The sequence below is a fragment of the Pseudophryne corroboree genome, chromosome 6 (assembly GCF_028390025.1).
Source record: "Pseudophryne corroboree isolate aPseCor3 chromosome 6, aPseCor3.hap2, whole genome shotgun sequence".
Classification (NCBI taxonomy): Eukaryota; Metazoa; Chordata; class Amphibia; order Anura; family Myobatrachidae; genus Pseudophryne; species Pseudophryne corroboree.
This window is the reverse complement of record NC_086449.1, coordinates 355,011,654-355,032,880: the sequence shown is the minus strand read 5'-3', so window position 1 is coordinate 355,032,880 and position 21,227 is coordinate 355,011,654. Positions and strand designations below refer to the sequence as shown.

At 46.7% G+C, this 21,227-nt stretch overlaps 1 protein-coding gene across 1 annotated transcript in view; it reads right to left on the bottom strand.

Moving 5' to 3' along the window:
• LOC134932298 (uncharacterized) overlaps nt 1-2,908 on the bottom strand; it is a 91,041-nt gene extending 88,133 nt beyond the window's left edge. Inside the window, exon 1 of the mRNA XM_063926605.1 lies at nt 2,884-2,908. Within this exon, the coding sequence (XP_063782675.1) occupies nt 2,884-2,885 (2 nt within the window). The 5' untranslated portion in view covers nt 2,886-2,908. The remainder of the gene's footprint in view (nt 1-2,883) is intronic.
• Nucleotides 2,909-21,227: the final 18,319 nt, after the last annotated feature.

Genomic DNA, 21,227 nt, shown 5'->3' with positions numbered 1-21,227 from the left:
CTTATACATAATGCCCCCCACAGTAGTAGTACCGTCCTTATACATAATGCCCCCCCAGTAGTAGTAGCGTTCTTATACGTAATGTTCCCCCAGTAGTAGCGTCCTTATATGTAATGCCCCCCCAGTAGTAGTAGCGTTCTTATACGTAATGCTCCCCCAGTAGTAGTAGCATCCTTATATGTAATGCCCCCCAGTAGTAGGAGTGTCCTTATACATAATGACCCCCAGTAGTAGTAGCGTCCTTATACGTAATGCTCCCCCAGTAGTAGCGTCCTTATATGTAATGCCCTCCCCAGTAGTAGTAGCGTCCTTATACGTAATGCACCCCCAGTAGTAGTACCGTCCTTATACATAATGCCCACCCAGTAGTAGTAGCGTCCTTATACGTAATGCCCCCCAGTAGTAGTAGCGTTCTTATACGTAATACCCCCCCAGTAGTAGTAGCGTCCTTATACGTAATGCCCCCCAGTAGTAGTAGCGTCATTTTACGTAATGCCCCCCCAGAAGTAGTAGCATCCTTATACGTAATGCACCCACAGTAGTAGCGTCCTTATACGTAATGCCCCCCCAGTAGTAGCGTCCTTATACGTAATACCCCCCCAGTAGTAGTAGCGCACTTATACGTAATGCCCCCCCAGTAGTAGTAGCGTCCTTATACATGATGCCCCACCAGGTAGTAGTACCGTCCTTATACATAATGCCCCTCCAGTAGTAGTAGCATCCTTATACGTAATGCCCCCCCCAGTAGTAGTAGCGTTCTTATACGTAATGCCCCCCCCAGTAGTAGTAGCGTCCTTATACGTAATGCCCCCAGTAGTAGTGGGCGTCCTTATATGTAATGCCCCCCCAGTAGTAGTAGCATCCTTATACATAATGCACCCACAGTAGTAGTTGCGTCCTCATACGTAGTGCACCCCCAGTAGTAGAAGTGTCCTTATATGTAATTCCCCCTAGTAGTAGTATCGTTCTTATACATAATGCCCCCACCAGTAGTAGTAGCAGCGTCCTTATACATAATGCGCCCCCAGTGGTAATACCGTCCTTATACATAATGCCCCCACCAGTAGTAGTAGCATCCTTATACGTAATGCGCCCCACAGTAGTAGTACCGTCCTTATATATAATGCCCCCCCAGTAGTAGTAGCGTCATTTTCCGTAATGCCCCCCCAGAAGTAGTAGCATCCTTATACGTAATGCACCCACAGTAGTAGCGTCCTTATATGTAATGCCCCCCCAGTAGTAGTAGCGTCCTTATACATAATACCCCCCAGTAGTAGTAGCGTCCTTATACGTAATGCTCCCCCAGTAGTAGCATCCTTATACGTTATGCCCCCCAGTAGTAGTACCGTCCTTATACATAATGCCCCCCCAGTAGTAGTAGCATCCTTATACGTAATGACCCCCCCAGTAGTAGTAGCGTTCTTATACATGATGCCCCACCAGGTAGTAGTACCGTCCTTATACATAATGCCCCTCCAGTAGTAGTAGCATCCTTATACGTAATGCCCCCCCCAGTAGTAGTAGCATCCTTATACGTAATGACCCCCCCAGTAGTAGTAGCGTCCTTATACATGATGCCCCACCAGGTAGTAGTACCGTCCTTATACATAATGCCCCTCCAGTAGTAGTAGCATCCTTATACGTAATGCCCCCCCCAGTAGTAGTAGCGTTCTTATACGTAATGCCCCCCCCAGTAGTAGTAGCGTCCTTATACGTAATGCCCCCAGTAGTAGTGGGCGTCCTTATATGTAATGCCCCCCCAGTAGTAGTAGCATCCTTATACATAATGCACCCACAGTAGTAGTTGCGTCCTCATACGTAGTGCACCCCCAGTAGTAGAAATGTCCTTATATGTAATTCCCCCTAGTAGTAGTATCGTTCTTATACATAATGCCCCCACCAGTAGTAGTAGCAGCGTCCTTATACATAATGCGCCCCCAGTGGTAATACCGTCCTTATACATAATGCCCCCACCAGTAGTAGTAGCATCCTTATACGTAATGCGCCCCACAGTAGTAGTACCGTCCTTATATATAATGCCCCCCCAGTAGTAGTAGCGTCATTTTCCGTAATGCCCCCCCAGAAGTAGTAGCATCCTTATACGTAATGCACCCACAGTAGTAGCGTCCTTATATGTAATGCCCCCCCAGTAGTAGTAGCGTCCTTATACATAATACCCCCCAGTAGTAGTAGCGTCCTTATACGTAATGCTCCCCCAGTAGTAGCATCCTTATACGTTATGCCCCCCAGTAGTAGTACCGTCCTTATACATAATGCCCCCCCAGTAGTAGTAGCATCCTTATACGTAATGACCCCCCCAGTAGTAGTAGCGTTCTTATACGTAATGCCCCCACCCAGTAGTAGTAGCGTCCTTATACGTAATGCCCCCAGTAGTAGTGGGCGTCCTTATATGTAATGCCCCCCCCCAGTAGTAGTAGCATCCTTATATGTAATGCACCCACAGTAGTAGCGTCCTTATACGTAATGCATCCACAGTAGTAGCGTCCTTATACGTAATGCCCCCCCAGTAGTAGTAGCGTCCTTATACATAATACCCCCCAGTAGTAGTAGCGTCCTTATACATAATGCTCCCCCAGTAGTAGCATCCTTATACGTTATGCCCCCCAGTAGTAGTAGCATCCTTATACATAATGCCCCCCCAGCAGTGGCGTCATGAGGAGGGTGCGGGGGGTGTGGGCCGCACCCGGGTGTCACCCTTCCATGGGGTGACACCAAATAGAGCAGCCCAGCGCACTCACACCCGCACCCCCATCCCATCTACTGACCTGGGACATGTCCGCGGCGGCAGCGCAATCACGCCCGCACCCCCGCCGACTGTATAGCTACTTTCAAAAGTAGCTATACGCCGTGACCCGCCCTCACATCACCACCGCGGCCGGGTCCGTCCGACGGCCACACAGCCAAAAGCAGCGGCTCCTACTGCTTCAGCGCTGCGTGCTGGGAGCTCAGCGTCATAGCAGGAAGGAAGAGCCGCTGCTTCCTCATGCTGCACGCTCCCCTGCTTTCCCTCTGCCGGCGCCTGGAATGGAGAGATACAGGTTAGGAGCGGGGTTATCGCAGGCTGAGAGACAGAAATAAGGAAGGGTGGGGAAGGGGGAGAAGAAGAATGCAGGCTGAGAGACAGAATGAAGGGTGGGGGGAGAATGAGGCTGAGAGACAGAATGAAGGGGGGGGGAATGAGGCTGAGAGACAGAAATAAGGGGGGGGTCACAGTCTGAGAGACAGAATAAAGGGGGGGGGTGCTGAGAATAAGGGGGTGGGGTGGTAATGCAGTCTGAGAGACAGAACGAAGGGAGGGGGGGGAATGCAGGCTGAGAGACTGAATAAAGGGGGGGAGGGAATGCAGGCTGAGAGACAGAATGAAGGGGGGACAGACGCAGTCCAAGAGACAGAATGGGGGGGGGGGCCGCAGGCTGAGAGAGAGAGACAGAATGAAGTGGGGGAGATGCAGGCTGAGAGAGAGAAAACATGAAGGGGGGGACACGCAGGCTGAGAGACAGAATGAAGGGGGGAGACACAGGCTGAGAGACAGAATAAGGGGGTGGGGTGGTAATGCAGGCTGAGAGACTAAATGAAGGGGGGGATGCAAGCTGAGAGACAGAATGAAGGGGGTAATGCAGGCTAAGAGACAGAATGAAGGGGGGACGGACGCAGTCTGAGAGACAGAATGAAGGGGGACACACGCAGGCTGAGAGACAGAATAAGGGGTTGGAGACGCAGGCTGAGAAAAAGAATGATGGGGGGAATGCAGGCTGAGAGAGAGAGAATGAAGGGAGAGGACACGCAGACTGAGAGACAGAATGAAGGGGGGGCGCAGGCTGAGAGAGACAGAATGAAGAGGGGGGACGCAGGCTGAGAGACACACAGAATGAAGGAGTGGAGGAATGAAGGCTGAGAGACACACAGAATGAAGGAGTGGAAGAATGAAGGCTGAGAGACACAGAATGAAGGAGGGGGGATGCAGGCTGAGAGACAGAATGAAGGGGGGTAATGCAGGCTAAGAGACAGAATGAAGGGGGGACGGACGCAGTCTGAGAGACAGAATGAAGGGGGACACACGCAGGCTGAGAGACAGAATGAAGGGGTTGGAGACGCAGGCTGAGAAAAAGAATGATGGGGTGGAACGCAGGCTGAGAGAGACAGAATGAAGAGGGGGGGGACGCAGGCTGAGAGACAGAATGAAGAGGGGGGGCGCAGGCTGAGAGACAGAATGAAGAGGGGGGGGGACGCAGACTGAGAGACACACAGAATGGAGGAGTGGAGGAATGAAGGCGAGAGACACAGAACGAACGAGGGGGAATGCAGGCTCAGACACAGAATGAAGGAGGGGAGGAACACAGGCTCAGAGACACAAAATGAAGGAGAGGGGAATGCAGGCCGAGACACAGAATGAAGGCTGAGAGACACTGGGGGGAAACAATGGTGTGGCTGAGAGTATCGGTGGAGAAGACGATGTGGCTGAGAAATGCAGGTAGGAGATGATGGTGTTGCTAGGAGACACAGGGGGGAAGATAATGGTGTAGACACAGGGTGTAGAAGGGGACACAGCTGGCATGAATCTGGCTGAACCTCTGTTGTATGACTATGACTTTAGTTATATTCCTACAAAAACAGGCATCTTACGGACCATATGATTTCCTTAAGACAATGTCTGACCAGGGAGGATACATTTCTTCAGAGGGTCCCCATTCTTCAGAGAAACCACCATAAAGGTAAGAGGCATATGGAATGTAAATTAATGTTCCCAGAGTGACGAGAAATGGGAGAGTGTAATGTCGACAAGCCCATTTTCACTGACCTCGCCCCTTTGTGGCACATGGACACACCCATTTTTTTCAGCACGCGCCTATGGCACGCGCGCACAGTACCACTAAGACATTTTTTTCTACTTGCACCACTGGGGGTTAGCAATGCTCCTGATACCTGTAGTTATTTCTGTAATGTGCAGGCCGCTAGCGGGTGCGTGCATATACACACACCTGTGACTATTAGCGTATCAATGGATTTTGGGCCTAATTCAGACCTGATCGCAAAAGGAAAATCTTTCTCTAATGGGCAAAACCATGCTGCACTGCAGGGGGGGCAGATATAACATGTGCAGAGAGAGTTAGATTTGGGTGGGTTATATTGTTTCTGTGCAGGGTAAATACTGGCTGCTTTATTTTTACACTGCAATTTAGGTTTCAGTTTGAACACACCCCACCCAAATCTAACTCTCTCCGCACATGTTATATCTGCCCCACATGCACTGTACATAGGGGGTCATTCCGAGTTGATCGCTTGTTATTTTTTTTTTCTCGCAACGGAGCGATTAGTTGCTGATGCGCACGCGCAATGGCCCTCATTCCGAGTTGTTCGCTCGGTATTTTTCATCGCATCGCAGTGAAATTCCGCTTAGTGCGCATGCGCAATATTCGCACTGCGACTGCGCCAAGTATCTTTGCTATGAAGATAGTATTTTTACTCACGGCTTTTTCATCGCTCCGGCGATCGTAATGTGATTGACAGGAAATGGGTGTTACTGGGCGGAAACACGGCGTTTTAGGGGCGTGTGGATGAAAACACTACCGTTTCCGGAAAAAACGCAGGAGTGGCCGGAGAAACGGTGGGAGTGCCTGGGCGAACGCTGGGTGTGTTTGTGACGTCAACCAGGAACGAGAAGCACTGAACTGATCGCACAGGCAGAGTAAGTCTGAAGCTACTCTAAAACTGCTACGAGGTTTGTGATCACATTATTGCGATTACTTCGGTCGCACTTTTAAGATGCTAAGATACACTCCCAGTAGGCGGCGGCTTAGCGTGTGTAACTCTGCTACATTCGCATTGCGACCGATCAACTCGGAATGAGGGCCAATGTCCGCAGTGCGTCTGCACCAAGTAAATTTGCGAATAAATTAGGTATTTTACTCACGGCATTACAAGGTTTTTTCTTCGTTCTGATGATCGGAGTGTGATTGACAGGAAGTTAGTGTTTCTGGGTGGAAACTGGCCGTTTTATAGGTGTGTGCGAAAAAACCTTGCCGTTTCTGGGAAACACGCGGGAGTGTCTGAAGAAACGGGGGAGTGCCTGGGTGAACGCTGGGAGTGTTTGTGACGTCAAACCAGGGACGAAACTGACTGAACTGATCGCAGTGTAGGAGTAAGTCTCGAGCTACTCAGAAACTGCTAAGAAGTTTCTATTCGCAATTCTGCTAATCTTTCGTTCGCAATTCTACTATGCTAAGATTCACTCCCAGTAGGCGGCAGCTTAGCGTGTGCAATGCTGCTAAAAGCAGCTAGCGAGCGAACAACTCGGAATGAGGGCCATAGTTTTGCCCATTAGAGAAAAAATGTGCTGTTGCGATCAGGTCTGAATTAGGCCCTTTGCTAGCTGCGGGAGGCTATGGCAGCAAGAGTGTTAGAGGACACATCTGTAAGTGCGAGTCTGCAAATGCATTTTTTTTTTATGAAACAGACGTCCGCATGAATGTGCATACCTGAAGGTGGCCATACTTTAGAAAGATGAATTACATGTGATCATCGCATGCGATTTCTCTTGAACTCCCCAGAAGCTCCCCGGCAGTCCTGGACTCAAAATATTGTACAGAAATGCTCTAAAACTAGTACAAAAACATTACTAAGGGTTCCGTGTGTGTGAGTGATACGGAAGGAGGTCCATGGGGGTGACACCATGAGTTACCATACCGGGTGACACCAACCCTAGTGACGCCTCTGCCCCCCAGTAGTAGTAGCATCCTTATACGTAATGCCCCCCAGTAGTAGTAGCATAGTTATGCGTAATGCCCCTGCCCAGTAGTAGCATACTTATACATAATGCCAGAGGCGGATTGGCCATAGGGTTCACAGGGAAGATTCCCGGTGGGCCAATGCACCCGCGGGGCCTGTTTTGTTTGAGGACATGTGGTCCTATTAATAGACATAATGAATAAGATGCAAAATAATTTGCATATATGAACATTACTTTGCCACTTAGCCTGTGATTGCAGATGATCTAGTATATACTCTGCTTGGCTGACGTATAAGATTGAGTAATAGTGATTGGGAGACGGTTGGTGTAATAAGCAAGAAAATATATCTTTCTAAAGAATTATATAGTTTCCTAAATTCTAAAGGTGTATCATATAATGTGCTCATAATATTTAATTTTATTTCCTTTTAACTTCCACCTTGATGCTGGACATGCCCACTATCGGGAAAGTCTTGGGGGGGGGGGGGGGGGGGGGGGCGGTACTGCTGCTATGGCGCATGGCTAGACCTTACAACTCTGGTGCTGCCCACTAGTACAAATTTTCCAGGGCCGCTTTTTGTTCCCAATCCGCCCCTGCATAATGCCCCCCGGTAGTAGTAGCGTCCTTATACGTAATGCCCCCCTCAGTAGTAGCATCCTTATACGTAATGCCCCCCTGTTGTAGTAGCGTCCTTACATGTTATGTCCCCCCCAGCAGTGGCGTCCATAATGCACGCGCACAGACATACCTCACACACAGACACACACACACACACACAATTCAAACATATGTATATACACACACACACACCCCACCATACACACATACATACAGTTCTCTCTCACCCTCCACTTACCTAAGTCTGGCTGGCCGCCACTGTAATTACGCTCCCACTCTCTGTACATGTACAGCAGCCTGGTCCCCCTTCTAGCCTGTTTAGCTCCGCCCCTTCTGTCCCATGTAGCTCCGCCCCCTCCTCTAATCCATGCACAGCCGCTGTCACAGAGGTGAGGGGAGGGGTGACAGGCACAGCAGCTGGAAGCAGCAGCAGGGGGGACAGGACGCGCAGCAGCAGGGAATGGTTGCAGAGCAGGGGTAGCGCATCTCCATCCCAGCGCCTCCCTGAACTGCATCCCTTTGCTGAGTGGGTAGCGCCGGGCCTGTGAACACACCTGAACTTAGGAGCTCTGAGTTGAATTGAGTCCCAGTTCAGAATCAGTTTGGGATTCTGCGTGGAGACAAGACAAGAGCCAGCTTGGATCTGTTATCAGATCAAAACTCGGATTTATAAACTGAACTAATGCTTTGGATTGCATGTAAAGTTGTAAACAGGTCCAAATGACATGATTTTAGTAATTTTTTTAAATCAATGTTTATTGATTTTTATCCAATCCAAAACTGAACCAAAACCTCTATGGGGGGAATTCAAGTTTTATGTGCAGCGGTGGCCCAACAGAGCAATTCAAGTGTTGCTCCATTAGGGCGCTGACATTTTTTTTCTGTTGTTCCATCATTTTGATGGGCTGGTAACTAGTCTGGTCATAAAACTATATATTAGGACAAATAACAACATTGTTTGTTTAGATTTAAAAAGGACAAAATCTGACATTTTAGAAATATACCAAAAGAAAGGTGAGCTACAATTATGTGTGCTTTAATATTTTTACTATTCATTATTGAGTTCAGTTCATCATTGAACTTTAATTCTTGGTTAGATTGTAAGGGCTAGATTGACTAAAATGCATATTGGCAATAGCACACTCCAAAGCCAAACATTTTCTATGTTTGGATTGCAAAGTCAAATTGATGATGTTAGAGGTCACCTTAAAAAAAACTCGTGGTTTGGCTTACACTTCATACAATTACTTTTTTGTAAACCATTGCACATTGTCAATGTTTTAGAAAACAAAATAAATCCTGGAGGGTGAAACTCCACACACAGGGATCACTGTGCCCATGCAAAACAACATTGTCCCCCGTCCTGGTAATTGGACTGGTGGGTTGCATGGAAATAAAACGTAATTTTCCTCCGTTAGTATAATAATAACCTGTGCCCCTTTAGTAGACTAACTCTAAACTGTGCCCCACTAGTTGAACAATCTGCGCCCCCCCCCCCCCCCCCCCCATAGTCTAATAATAATTATCTTTTATTATTCAGGCACCATGAGATGTACGCAGTGCAGTTCAGGAGGCAGAAATACAAATAAATACTGTTCCCCAGTGCAGATTTTTATACTATACCCATTTCCCTTGCCCTGGTAATTGTTGCAGCCATGTTTAGTCAGGCTGACTGCAGTTATATTTGCCCTTTCCTTTTGCTCTTCATGAGTCATTTTTATAATTTTATAGGATTTGTAATTCCACGGAAGTTGGAGGGCCGCCTGTTGACTCCTAATGAAGACACGTTTATGTCAATGCTGGTGGTGGTCGCACAGCTGAATTATAGAAGCTTGTTAGTTATATTGTACACCCATCCTGAGGTGCTGTGGAGATGAACGTTCCTAAAGTGACTGTGTCGCCTGAAGACCTGCCTGCAGTTATCTTTAGCACATTTCTTGCATTCCCCAGAAACCAAAATCTCCTTCACACTGTACAGATATAAGACGCCAAGATTGTCAGATGTATATAACTTACGTTACCTGCACCTACACAGTATGAATGGCATTGTCCTGAGCATGCATACCCACTGTGCTCTGTGATTAGCAGTATTACATGGCTGTTACAAGTGTATTAGCCTAGGGGATCCAGAACCCTTCACCATACCCAGGGAAAGGTACAACAGCTCCTAATGATCCTGTATCCCATGTATGGGTGGGCAAACAGTGTCAGGGTTGCTGAATGGGAGGAAATAAAAGGGGGGTAATTCAGATTGGATCGCTAGGCTGCGTTTTTTGCTGCCCTGTGATCAGATAGTCGCCGCCTACAGGGGGAGTGTATAATCGCTGTGCAAGTGTGCGATCGCTTGTGTTGCAGAGCTGCACAAAAATCAGTGTGTGCAGTCTCTGCGCAGCCCAGCCAGGACTTACTTATCCAGTGCGATGAGATGAGGCTGATCAGAGCCATAGCTGACGTCAGACACCCTCCCTGAAAATGCCTTAGCCCACCTGCGTTTTTCCGGACACTCCTGAAAAACGGTCAGTTGCCACCCACAAACGGCCTCTTCCTGTCAATCACCTTGTGAACGCCCGTGCGTGTGGATTTTTCGCACCATCTTGTCGCTAGTCGTCGATACCTGTCGCTGTTGTGTAACATGCCGGTGCATTGCGGTGCATACGCATGCGCAGTTCGGATCTGATCGCCCGCTGTGTGCAAACGCACAACAGCGATCAAATCTGAATTAGGCCCAAGGAGCACTGGTGGTAAAAATAGGGCAATTGGAATAAGAGGCGCTTGTTCGATAGCTTAAATATTACAGGGTGGGAGTAGATGGTCGGATGTTGAAAGCAAGATGTGTAGGAGGGAGTGAAAAAACGTTATGAGAAGGGTTGATAGGTGTTAGTAAAAAGGTGCGTCTTAAGGTTGGGGCCACTGCAGAAGAAATCTTGGAAGTGGGTGAGGAAGTGTAGAGGTAAGGTGGCAGTCAGAGGAGGAGTGGAGAGGCTCATTTATAATAGCAATTACACAGATGGCTGTGAACAATGGCCCTCATTCCGAGTTGATCGGTCGCAAGGCGAATTTAGCAGAGTTACACACGCTAAGCCTACGCCTACTGGGAGTGTATCTTAGCTTCTTAAAATTGCGACCGAAGTATTCGCAATATTGCGATCACAAACTACTTAGCAGTTTTAGAGTAGCTCCACACTTACTCTGCCTGTGCGATCAGTTCAGTGCTTGTCGTTCCTGGTTTGACGTCACAAACACACCCAGCATTCGCCCAGACACTCCCCCGTTTCTCCGGCCACTCCTGCGTTTTTTCCGGAAACGGTAGCGTTTTTTCCCACACGCCCCTAAAACGCCGTGTTTCCGCCCAGTAACACCCATTTCCTGTCAATCACACTACGATCGCCGGAGCGATGAAAAAGCCGTGAGTAAAAATACTATCTTCATTGTAAAATTACTTGGCGCAGTCGCAGTGCGAATATTGCGCATGCGTACTAAGCGGATTTTCACTGCGATGCGATGAAAAATAACGAGCGATCAACTCGGAATGAGGGCCAATATTCAGTGATAATGTGACTCCCACAGACATGATCACCATGTGCCTCTTCCTATAGAGACTGTGATGCAGTTTAATAAGGAAAACTGGCGCACATTATGGAAAATACATATAAAAAATGTCTTTCAACCTGTACAATTTTACTACAGCAGCAACTTAGCTTCAATGTTGCACTTCATTCTGCTTATTTATTAAACAAATACTAAAAATAAAAAATAATTCATATAAATTATGATTCGAACATTTTAATGAAATAACATTTAACATTCCATTAAATCTTATTACTGCTGTGAAGTGGAACTTTTCAGAATTTGGCAACAAATATATGCTATATATATCTACAGTAAAGGTATTATGTTAGCATCTTAGAGTAATTACAGTTTATAAAACTAGACACTGTTAACATAATGTGTAATACTGGTTGATAGATTTTACCTAACAGAATCCATCTATTCTACACCTTACCTGGATTCTTCTGTTCTGTATCTCACAACTTGCTAATACAGTGAGACTATTTAAAGGCCACCATATCACCATCTAGAACGCATCTGTTGATCACCAGTTCACAATCACTTGAGATTGTTTGGAGATTTGTATCATAATCTAACAGCATTGATATGATATCATTCATCATGAACTTGATCTAACTGCATTGTGATTACAAGCCAGAATTATGTCTATATGGATTTATGAAATATATGTAATTATACATTGAAAGATACCTAAATATTTCTTGAGGATATTGTACATCACATTTGAATGAACTATTTAATCTTGAATATTGCCATTTGCCCATAGTTCCATGTAGGGCCATCTATCTATTGATTTGAAAAAGCTAATTCACAATACTGACACCATAATGTCAACAGTTGTATGTCAACATGGTTAAAATGTCAACATCTAACATGTTGATACCTGGAAAATGTTGACATGGGCAAAATCGCAACATATTTCATGTGAAAATGTCAACAGTAAAGTTAGGGTTAGGTTTATGGGTTTATGGGTTAGGGTTAGCATTAGAGTTAGAGGTTAGGGAAACATTAACCACTTACCTGGCGTGGTAGTATTAGATACGACAGTACCGGGTTGGGCTTTCCCTGACATGTTTATGCCATATTTTATTGACATTAACCAGATTATAACTAACAAAGCTTTCTTTTTATTAAAAAAGGGTCCCACACAGGTTAGTCCGTGCCTGACTGTGGAACCCAGTACAGACATCCTAGACTCTTACAATTTGTAGTAGTTTAGATAGAAAGACCAATTACTGTACTGTAGCTGGGAAATCACTGCATTCAATTTATAAAATAAGTGTAATGAAGGAACCTCATGTGAAAGGCAAACTGCATAGCTAGGAGCGGGAAATGACAAAGGCGTTACATACACATGAAAGCAAAGCAAGACCGCTGAGTTTATTTAGATGGAAATTATTATAATTATTATCTTTTATTGGATAAATGCCAACATATTACATAGTGCTGAACATTGAGGTGGTCATGAGGCAACTAAATAACAGAATATTAAGCAACAGATGAATATACCCATCCCAAATGTATTATAATTACTGTATAGCGGTGTGAGGGGGTTGGGTATGAAATCCCAGCGATCAGGATCCAAATGGATAGAATCTTTACACAGTATCCTGACTCTGAGAATGATGATGGCGTCCGGGTATGTATTGTACCCCTAACCTACGGCTCCCGCAGCCTAACCCTATCCCCTGCTGTCCCCGTCCCCCCTGCAGTATAACCCTAACCTCCCCAACCCGTGCAGCCTAACCCTAACCCTTCCCCAAGTACCTAAACCTAACCCATACCCTCATACGCTCCTTGGGCTTCTGACAGCATTCTTAGCACTGGGATTCTGGTGATTTTGGTAGTAAGGAACCCGGCCACCAGGATCCTGACCATGTTCTGAGTTAGGAAGCACCTGTTAGTAAGGTAACTATTGTAGATGTGGTGGAGAAAGTGTAACTATTGTAAGGCAGCAGTATTATTAAAAACCAATATCAGACCTTATGGCTGGCATTTCTGAGCAGCTACTGGTTGTGTTTTATAGTTGGAAATGGGGAAGACCATGGACCGTAGACACATACTATATAAGATTAACAACTGTACAAATGTCTAGATAGGTTGCGTTTTACTGGAGATATTCTTTTTGGTAAAGAATGAAACAGTATTTTGGAGTCAGAAGCAGACTCCAAGAAAGTGAAGTTTCCTTCCACACACAAATCCAAGCCTAGATTTCCAGCTTTGGGGCCCTTTCGGACTCAAGGAAAAGCAAGATGCTAGCTAATAATGTTTCCTCATATGAACTTTCTTCTTCTTCTGAGCCTGGAAAAGGACTTTTGTTCTTATGCTGCACTCTTGTGGTCATCTGCCAGCTCACACTAGCTGTGTGCCTGGTCATTTTGCTGCTGAGCACAGAGCAAGGATACTGTTTGCTAATGTTACGGCACCAACTGCTGTCCCCAAGAGGTGACATGCACAATCATCCTCAATTACATTACTTTGGGAAAATCAGCATCTACTGTAAGTCCCTTAAGCTTTAGGAATCTGTGTTACTGTAAATACTCTCATATGCAACGTCAAGAGATATACTGTATGTCTCGTACTTTACTGTTTCAAATTACACGTATTCTGTAAACAAAATAGTATGTTGTACACACAACTGCGCGATAGGTTGCCTGAACAATTCAACTACCAATGTAAGCGTCTCCCCAAAACATTTGAAAATGCAGATACAATGAAATAAAAAGGGTAATTGTTTTTATCAGGCGCCACTCACACAATATTCAATGAAAATGATAATACATTCCTTAAATTGGAGGTTGATCCTCAGAAGCTCCTTCAACTGATACGTATTTTGATTTCAGCACGAGGAAAGAGTAAAATAACATCATGTGTAGTACAATTTATGTTTTAATGACATACACACAATAATATAATTAAAAGAGATTCCAAAACAATCAGATTCCCCTCATCCAGTTAGAGATGCTGCAAATGGAACAATTACCAGAGGAATATGAGAACTGGTATGAAGCAGTCCTCAAAAGCGTGTTATGCTATTAGTCACCAAAAAGGTCCTCCCGGGTGGACAATCAGGTGTTTTCCTTCAGTAAATGGGTAGCAGTCCACTTTTCACTGGAACAGAGGGGTCCAGGATACAGACAACGCGTTTCAACCAAAAATGCTATGGGTCTTTCTCAAGGCACACATTGCCTTGAGAAAGACCCATAGTATTTTGGGTTGAAAAGCATCTTCAGTTCCTGGGAATGATACTAGATACTGTGTCTCAAAAGGTGTTTCTCCCGAGAGACAAAGCCTTGACTATCCAGGATATGGTTCGCTCGGTGCTCGGTCCTCGCAAGGTATCTATACATCTTTGCATCCGATTACTGGTCAAGATGACGGCTGCTTACAAGGCAATCCAATACAGCAGATTTCATGCCCAACCATTTCAGCTGGATCTGCTGGACAAATGGTCAGGGTCTCACCTTCACATGCATCAGGAAGTGACGTTGTCCCCACAAGCCCGGATGTCTCTATTATGGTGGATACAGGTTCCTCACCTGGCGAAGGGCAAGAGTTTCAATATCCACCCGTGGATTTTACTGACAACGGATGCCAGCCTCTGGGGATGGGGGGCTGTGATCCAAGGGGCCCAGTTCCAGAGGATTTGGTCACGACAGGAATCTACCCTACCAATAAACATCCTGGAACTCAGGGCAGTTTACAATGCTCTTCTGCAGTCTTCTCATCTCCTGAAGGATCAGGCGATCGAGGTTCAGTCGGACAACGCCACGGCAGTGGCGTACATCAACAAACAAGGGGGAACAAGAAGCAGAGCGCCGATGCAATGTCGAAGATCCTCCTCTCGGCAGAGGCAAACACAAGGGCCATCTCCGCCATATTCATTCTGGGAGTTGACAACTGGAAAGTGGACTTCCTCAGCAGGCACAACCTACATCCGGGGGAATGGGGCCTACATCTCAGGTGTTTCAACAGTTAATTTACTGGTGGGGCTGTCCACAGATAGATCTGATGGCTTCTCGACTCAACAAGAAGCTATACCGTTACTGTTCCAAAACGAGGGATCCGCAGGCTGTAGCAGTGGACGCGCTGACGACACGTGGATGTACCAGTTTGTGTACCTGTTCCCTCCACTACCGCTAATCCCAAGGGTTCTCAAAAGACTAAGAAGGAAAAGCGTTCAGGCAGTTCTAATTGCCCCAGATTGGCCTCGATGGGCGTGGTACTTGGACCTCCTGACCATGTCTCTGGAGGATCCCTGACCTCTGTCGCTCCCAGAAGATCTTCTTCATCAAGGTCCGTTTAACTATCTTTACAGCGGCTAAATTTGACGGCTTGGAGGTTGAGATGGAGATTCTAGCAAAGTAAGGTTTCCCTTCTCAGGTTATTTCCACCATGGTCCAGGCCAGGAAGATGGTTACGTCAAAACACTATCATCGTATCTGGAAAAAGTATGTTTCCTGGTGTGAAAGTGGAAAGGTTTCTCCTGTGGAGTTTAAACTTGGTCGTTTTCTGCTTTTCCTAAAAGCGGGAGTGGATATGGGCCTATGTCTAGGCTCCATCAAAGTCCAGATTTCGCCATTTCTTCCAGAAACAACTTGCCCTGTTGCCAGAAGTACAGAATTTCCTGAAGGGAGTTCTTTATATGCAACCACCCTTTGTTCCTCCCACGGCTCCATGGGATCTCAACGTGGTTCTGTCCTTTCTGCAATCAGATTGGTTTGAACCCTTACATAGGGTGGAGTTGAAATGTCTCACCTGGAAGACAGTGATGTTATTGGCATTGGCGTCTGCCAGACGTGTGTCTGAATTAGTGGCCTTATCCTGTAAAAGCCCTTACTTGATTTTTCATGAAGACAGAGCGGAACTTCAAACCCGTCCTCAGTTTTTGCCTAAAGTAGTGTCTGCCTTTCATGTGAACCAGCCTATGGGTGTTCAAGTGTTATCTGACGCTTCTGTGGGCCCTGAGTCCTTGCATGTGGTCAGGGCTTGGAAGATTTATGTCATATAGACAGCACGTCATTGAAAATCTGACTCGCTGTTTGTCCTTTATGATGCCTCCAAGATTGGTCGGCCAGCTTCTAAGCAATCTATTGCTCGTTGTCTCAGGTTGACCATTCAACAGGCCTATACTTCGGCGGCTTTGCCCTTGCCTACGTCTATTCAAGCCCACTCGACGAGGTCGATGGGGTCCTCCTGGGCAGCTGCCTGGGGTGTCTCGGCCCAACAATTGTGCCAAGCTGCAACTTGGTCTGGTTTGTACATGTTTGTTAAATTCTATAGGTTCAATACCTTGGCCAAGTATGACCTTCAGTTTGGTCAGGAGGTTTTGCAAGGGTATCAGCAGTCTCCCACCCGTTTGGGAGCTTTGGTACTTCCCCATGGTACAAAAGTACAAGACCCCAGTATCCACTAGGACGTAAGAGAAAATATGAATGCTAAAAACCTACCAGTAATTCCTTTTCTCCTAGTCTGTAGTGGATACTGGGTGCTTCGTTCCTGTTTACCGGTGTAAATTTTTGGTTGGACCGATGTTGCCGTCCTCTTCTGTTGTTGTGATAGCTGTGCTATCCTGGTTAGGTTGGTGTTGCTATCCACTGTTCTGGTTAGCGCCCTCCTTTCATTTATGGTTGTGTTTTGGCTTATTGCCTCACCGCTTTTGTTTTGTTCTTCTGTCAGATTATGTCTGTCTCCTCAGGCACAGTTTCCTAGACTGAGTCTGATAGGAGGGGCATAGAGGGGAGGAGCCAGCACACACATGCACACACTAAAAGTTTTTAAAGTGCCAGGCTTCAGTGGACCTGATCTATACCACATGGTACTAAAGTACAAGACCCCAGTATCCACTATGGACTAGCAGAAAAGGAATTACCGGTACTGTAGGTATTAAATTCCTATTTTATATTTTCCCCTAATGATCCCTCTTTAAACCCAAGTCACAAGAGACTTTGCACTAACATACAACATAGGGAGAGGTGAAATTATTGGCAGATATAATTATATCACTTACACATTATTGTTTAGGGTAGACAATAAAATTGTACAATTAACTGCAGGGATTTATAGAGTCCACAAAACCTAAAGTTAAGTTGACCAACATGAAAAATTACCGAACCACAAGAGGTCCACTCCTGCAGCAGCAACAGTCTTACTGGCAGATATGATTTAAAATAAGATTTTACTTACCGATAAATCTATTTCTCGGAGTCCGTAGTGGATGCTGGGGTTCCTGAAAGGACCATGGGGAATAGCGGCTCCGCAGGAGACAGGGCACAAAAAGTAAAGCTTTTCCAGATCAGGTGGTGTGCACTGGCTCCTCCCCCTATGACCCTCCTCCAGACTCCAGTTAGGTACTGTGCCCGGACGAGCGTACACAATAAGGGAGGATTTTGAATCCCGGGTAAGACTCATACCAGCCACACCAATCACACCGTACAACTTGTGATCTAAACCCAGTTAACAGTATGATAACAGCGGAGCCTCTGAAAGATGGCTTCCTTCAACAATAACCCGAATTAGTTAACAATAACTATGTACAATTATTGCAGATAATCCGCACTTGGGATGGGCGCCCAGCATCCACTACGGACTCCGAGAAATAGATTTATCGGTAAGTAAAATCTTATTTTCTCTATCGTCCTAGTGGATGCTGGGGTTCCTGAAAGGACCATGGGGATTATACCAAAGCTCCCAAACGGGCGGGAGTGTGCGGATGACTCTGCAGCACCGAATGAGAGAACTCCAGGTCCTCCTTAGCCAGAGTATCAAATTTGTAAAATTTTACAAACGTGTTCTCCCCTGACCACGTAGCTGCTCGGCAAAGTTGTAATGCCGAGACCCCTCGGGCAGCCGCCCAAGATGAGCCCACCTTCCTTGTGGAGTGGGCCTTTACAGATTTAGGCTGTGGCAGGCCTGCCACAGAATGTGCAAGTTGGATTGTGCTACAGATCCAACGAGCAATCGTCTGCTTAGACGCAGGAGCACCCATCTTGTTGGGTGCATACAATATAAACAACGAGTCAGATTTTCTGACTCCAGCTGTCCTTGCAATATATATTTTTAATGCTCTGACAACGTCCAGTAACTTGGAGTCCTCCAAGTCACTTGTAGCCGCAGGCACTACAATAGGCTGGTTCAGATGAAATGCTGACACCACCTTAGGGAGAAAATGCGGACGAGTCCGCAGTTCTGCCCTGTCCGAATGGAAAATCAGATATGGGCTTTTGTAAGATAAAGCTGCCAGTTCTGACACTCTCCTGGCCGAAGCCAGGGCTAGAAGCATGGTCACTTTCCATGTGAGATATTTCAAATCCACCTTCTTTAGTGGTTCAAACCAATGAGATTTTAGAAAGTCCAAAACCACATTGAGATCCCACGGTGCCACTGGAGGCACCACAGGAGGCTGTATATGTAGCACTCCCTTAACAAAGGTCTGGACTTCAGGGACTGAAGCCAATTCTTTTTGAAAGAAAATCGACAGGGCCGAAATTTGAACCTTAATAGATCCCAATTTGAGACCCATAGACAATCCTGATTGCAGGAAATGTAGGAATCGACCCAGTTGAAATTCCTCCGTCGGAGCACTCCGATCTTCGCACCACGCAACATATTTTCGCCAAATTCTGTGATAATGTTGCACGGTTACTTCCTTCCTTGCTTTAATCAAAGTAGGAATGACTTCTTCCGGCATGCCTTTTTCCTTTAGGATCCGGCGTTCAACCGCCATGCCGTCAAACGCAGCCGCGGTAAGTCTTGAAACAGACAGGGACCCTGCTGAAGCAAGTCCCTCCTTAGAGGTAGAGGCCACGGATCTTCCGTGATCATCTCTTGAAGTTCCGGGTACCAAGTCCTTCTTGGCCAATCCGGAACCACTAGTATCGTCCTTACGCCTCTTTGCCGTATAATTCTCAATACTTTTGGTATGAGAGGCAGAGGAGGAAACACATACACCGACTGGTACACCCAAGGCGTTACCAGCGCGTCCACAGCTATTGCCTGCGGATCTCTTGACCTGGCGCAATACCTGTCCAGTTTTTTGTTGAGGCGAGACGCCATCATGTCCACCATTGGTCTTTCCCAACGGGTTACCAGCAAGTGGAAGACTTCTGGATGAAGTCCCCACTCTCCCGGGTGAAGATCGTGTCTGCTGAGGAAGTCTGCTTCCCAGTTGTCCACTCCCGGGATGAACACAGCTGACAGTGCTATCACATGATTCTCTGCCCAGCGAAGAATCCTTGCAGCTTCTGCCATTGCACTCCTGCTTCTTGTGCCGCCCTGTCTGTTCACATGGGCGACTGCCGTGATGTTGTCCGACTGGATCAACACCGGTTTTCCCTGAAGCAGAGGTTCTGCCTGGCTTAGAGCATTGTATATTGCTCTTAGTTCCAGAATGTTTATGTGAAGAGACGTTTCCAGGCTCGTCCATACTCCCTGGAAGTTTCTTCCTTGTGTGACTGCTCCCCAGCCTCTCAGGCTGGCGTCCGTGGTCACCAGGATCCAATCCTGTATGCCGAATCTGCGGCCCTCCAATAGATGAGCACTCTGCAACCACCACAGAAGAGACACCCTTGTCCTTGGAGACAGGGTTATCCGCAGGTGCATCTGAAGATGCGACCCTGACCATTTGTCCAACAGATCCCTTTGGAAAATTCTTGCGTGGAATCTGCCGAATGGAATTGCTTCGTAAGAAGCCACCATTTTTCCCAGGACTCTTGTGCATTGATGTACAGACACCTTTCCTGGTTTTAGGAGGTTCCTGACAAGCTCGGATAACTCCTTGGCTTTTTCCTCCGGGAGAAAAACCTTTTTCTGAACCGTGTCCAGAATCATCCCTAGGAACAGCAGACGAGTTGTCGGCATTAACTGGGATTTTGGAATATTCAGAATCCACCCGTGCTGTTTTAGCACTTCTTGCGACAGTGCTAATCCCATCTCTAGCTGTTCTCTGGACCTTGCCCTTATTAGGAGATCGTCCAAGTATGGGATAATTAATATGCCTTTTCTTCGAAGAAGAATCATCATCTCGGCCATTACCTTTGTAAAGACCCGAGGTGCCGTGGACAATCCGAACGGCAGCGTCTGAAACTGATAGTGACAGTTTTGTACAACGAACCTGAGGTACCCCTGGTGTGAGGGGTAAATTGGAACGTGGAGATACGCATCCTTGATGTCCAAGGATACCATAAAGTCCCCCTCTTCCAGGTTCGCTATCACTGCTCTGAGTGACTCCATCTTGAACTTGAACTTCTTTATGTACAGGTTCAAGGACTTCAGATTTAGAATAGGCCTTACCGAGCCATCCGGCTTCGGTACCACAAAAAGAGTGGAATAATACCCCTTCCCTTGTTGTAGAAGAGGTACCTTGACTATCACCTGCTGAGAGTACAGCTTGTGAATGGCTTCCAAAACCGTCTCCCTTTCGGAGGGGGACGTTGGTAAAGCAGACTTCAGGAAACGGCGAGGTGGATCTGTCTCTAATTCCAACCTGTACCCCTGAGATATTATCTGCAGGATCCAGGGATCTACCTGCGAGTGAGCCCACTGCGCGCTGTAATTTTTGAGACGACCACCCACCGTCCCCGAGTCCGCTTGAGAAGCCCCAGCGTCATGCTGAGGCTTTTGTAGAAGCCGGGGAAGGCTTCTGTTCCTGGGAAGGAGCTGCCTGTTGCTGTCTCTTCCCTCGACCTCTGCCTCGTGGCAGATATGAATAGCCCTTTGCTCTCTTATTTTTAAAGGAACGAAAGGGCTGCGGTTGAAAAGTCGGTGCCTTTTTCTGTTGGGGAGTGACTTGAGGTAGAAAGGTGGATTTCCCGGCTGTAGCCGTGGCCACCAAATCTGATAGACCGACTCCAAATAACTCCTCCCCTTTATACGGCAAAACTTCCATATGTCGTTTTGAATCCGCATCGCCTGTCCACTGTCGCGTCCATAAAGCTCTTCTGGCCGAAATGGACATAGCACTTACCCGTGATGCCAGTGTGCAGATATCCCTCTGTGCATCACGCATATAAAGAAATGCATCCTTTATTTGTTCTAACGACAGTAAAATATTGTCCCTGTCCAGGGTATGAATATTTTCAATCAGGGACTCTGACCAAACTACCCCAGCACTGCACATCCAGGCAGTCGCTATAGCTGGTCGTAGTATAACACCTGCATGTGTGTATATACTTTTTTGGATATTTTCCATCCTCCTATCTGATGGATCTTTAAGTGCGGCCGTCTCAGGAGAGGGTAACGCCACTTGTTTAGATAAGCGTGTTAGCGCCTTGTCCACCCTAGGAGGTGTTT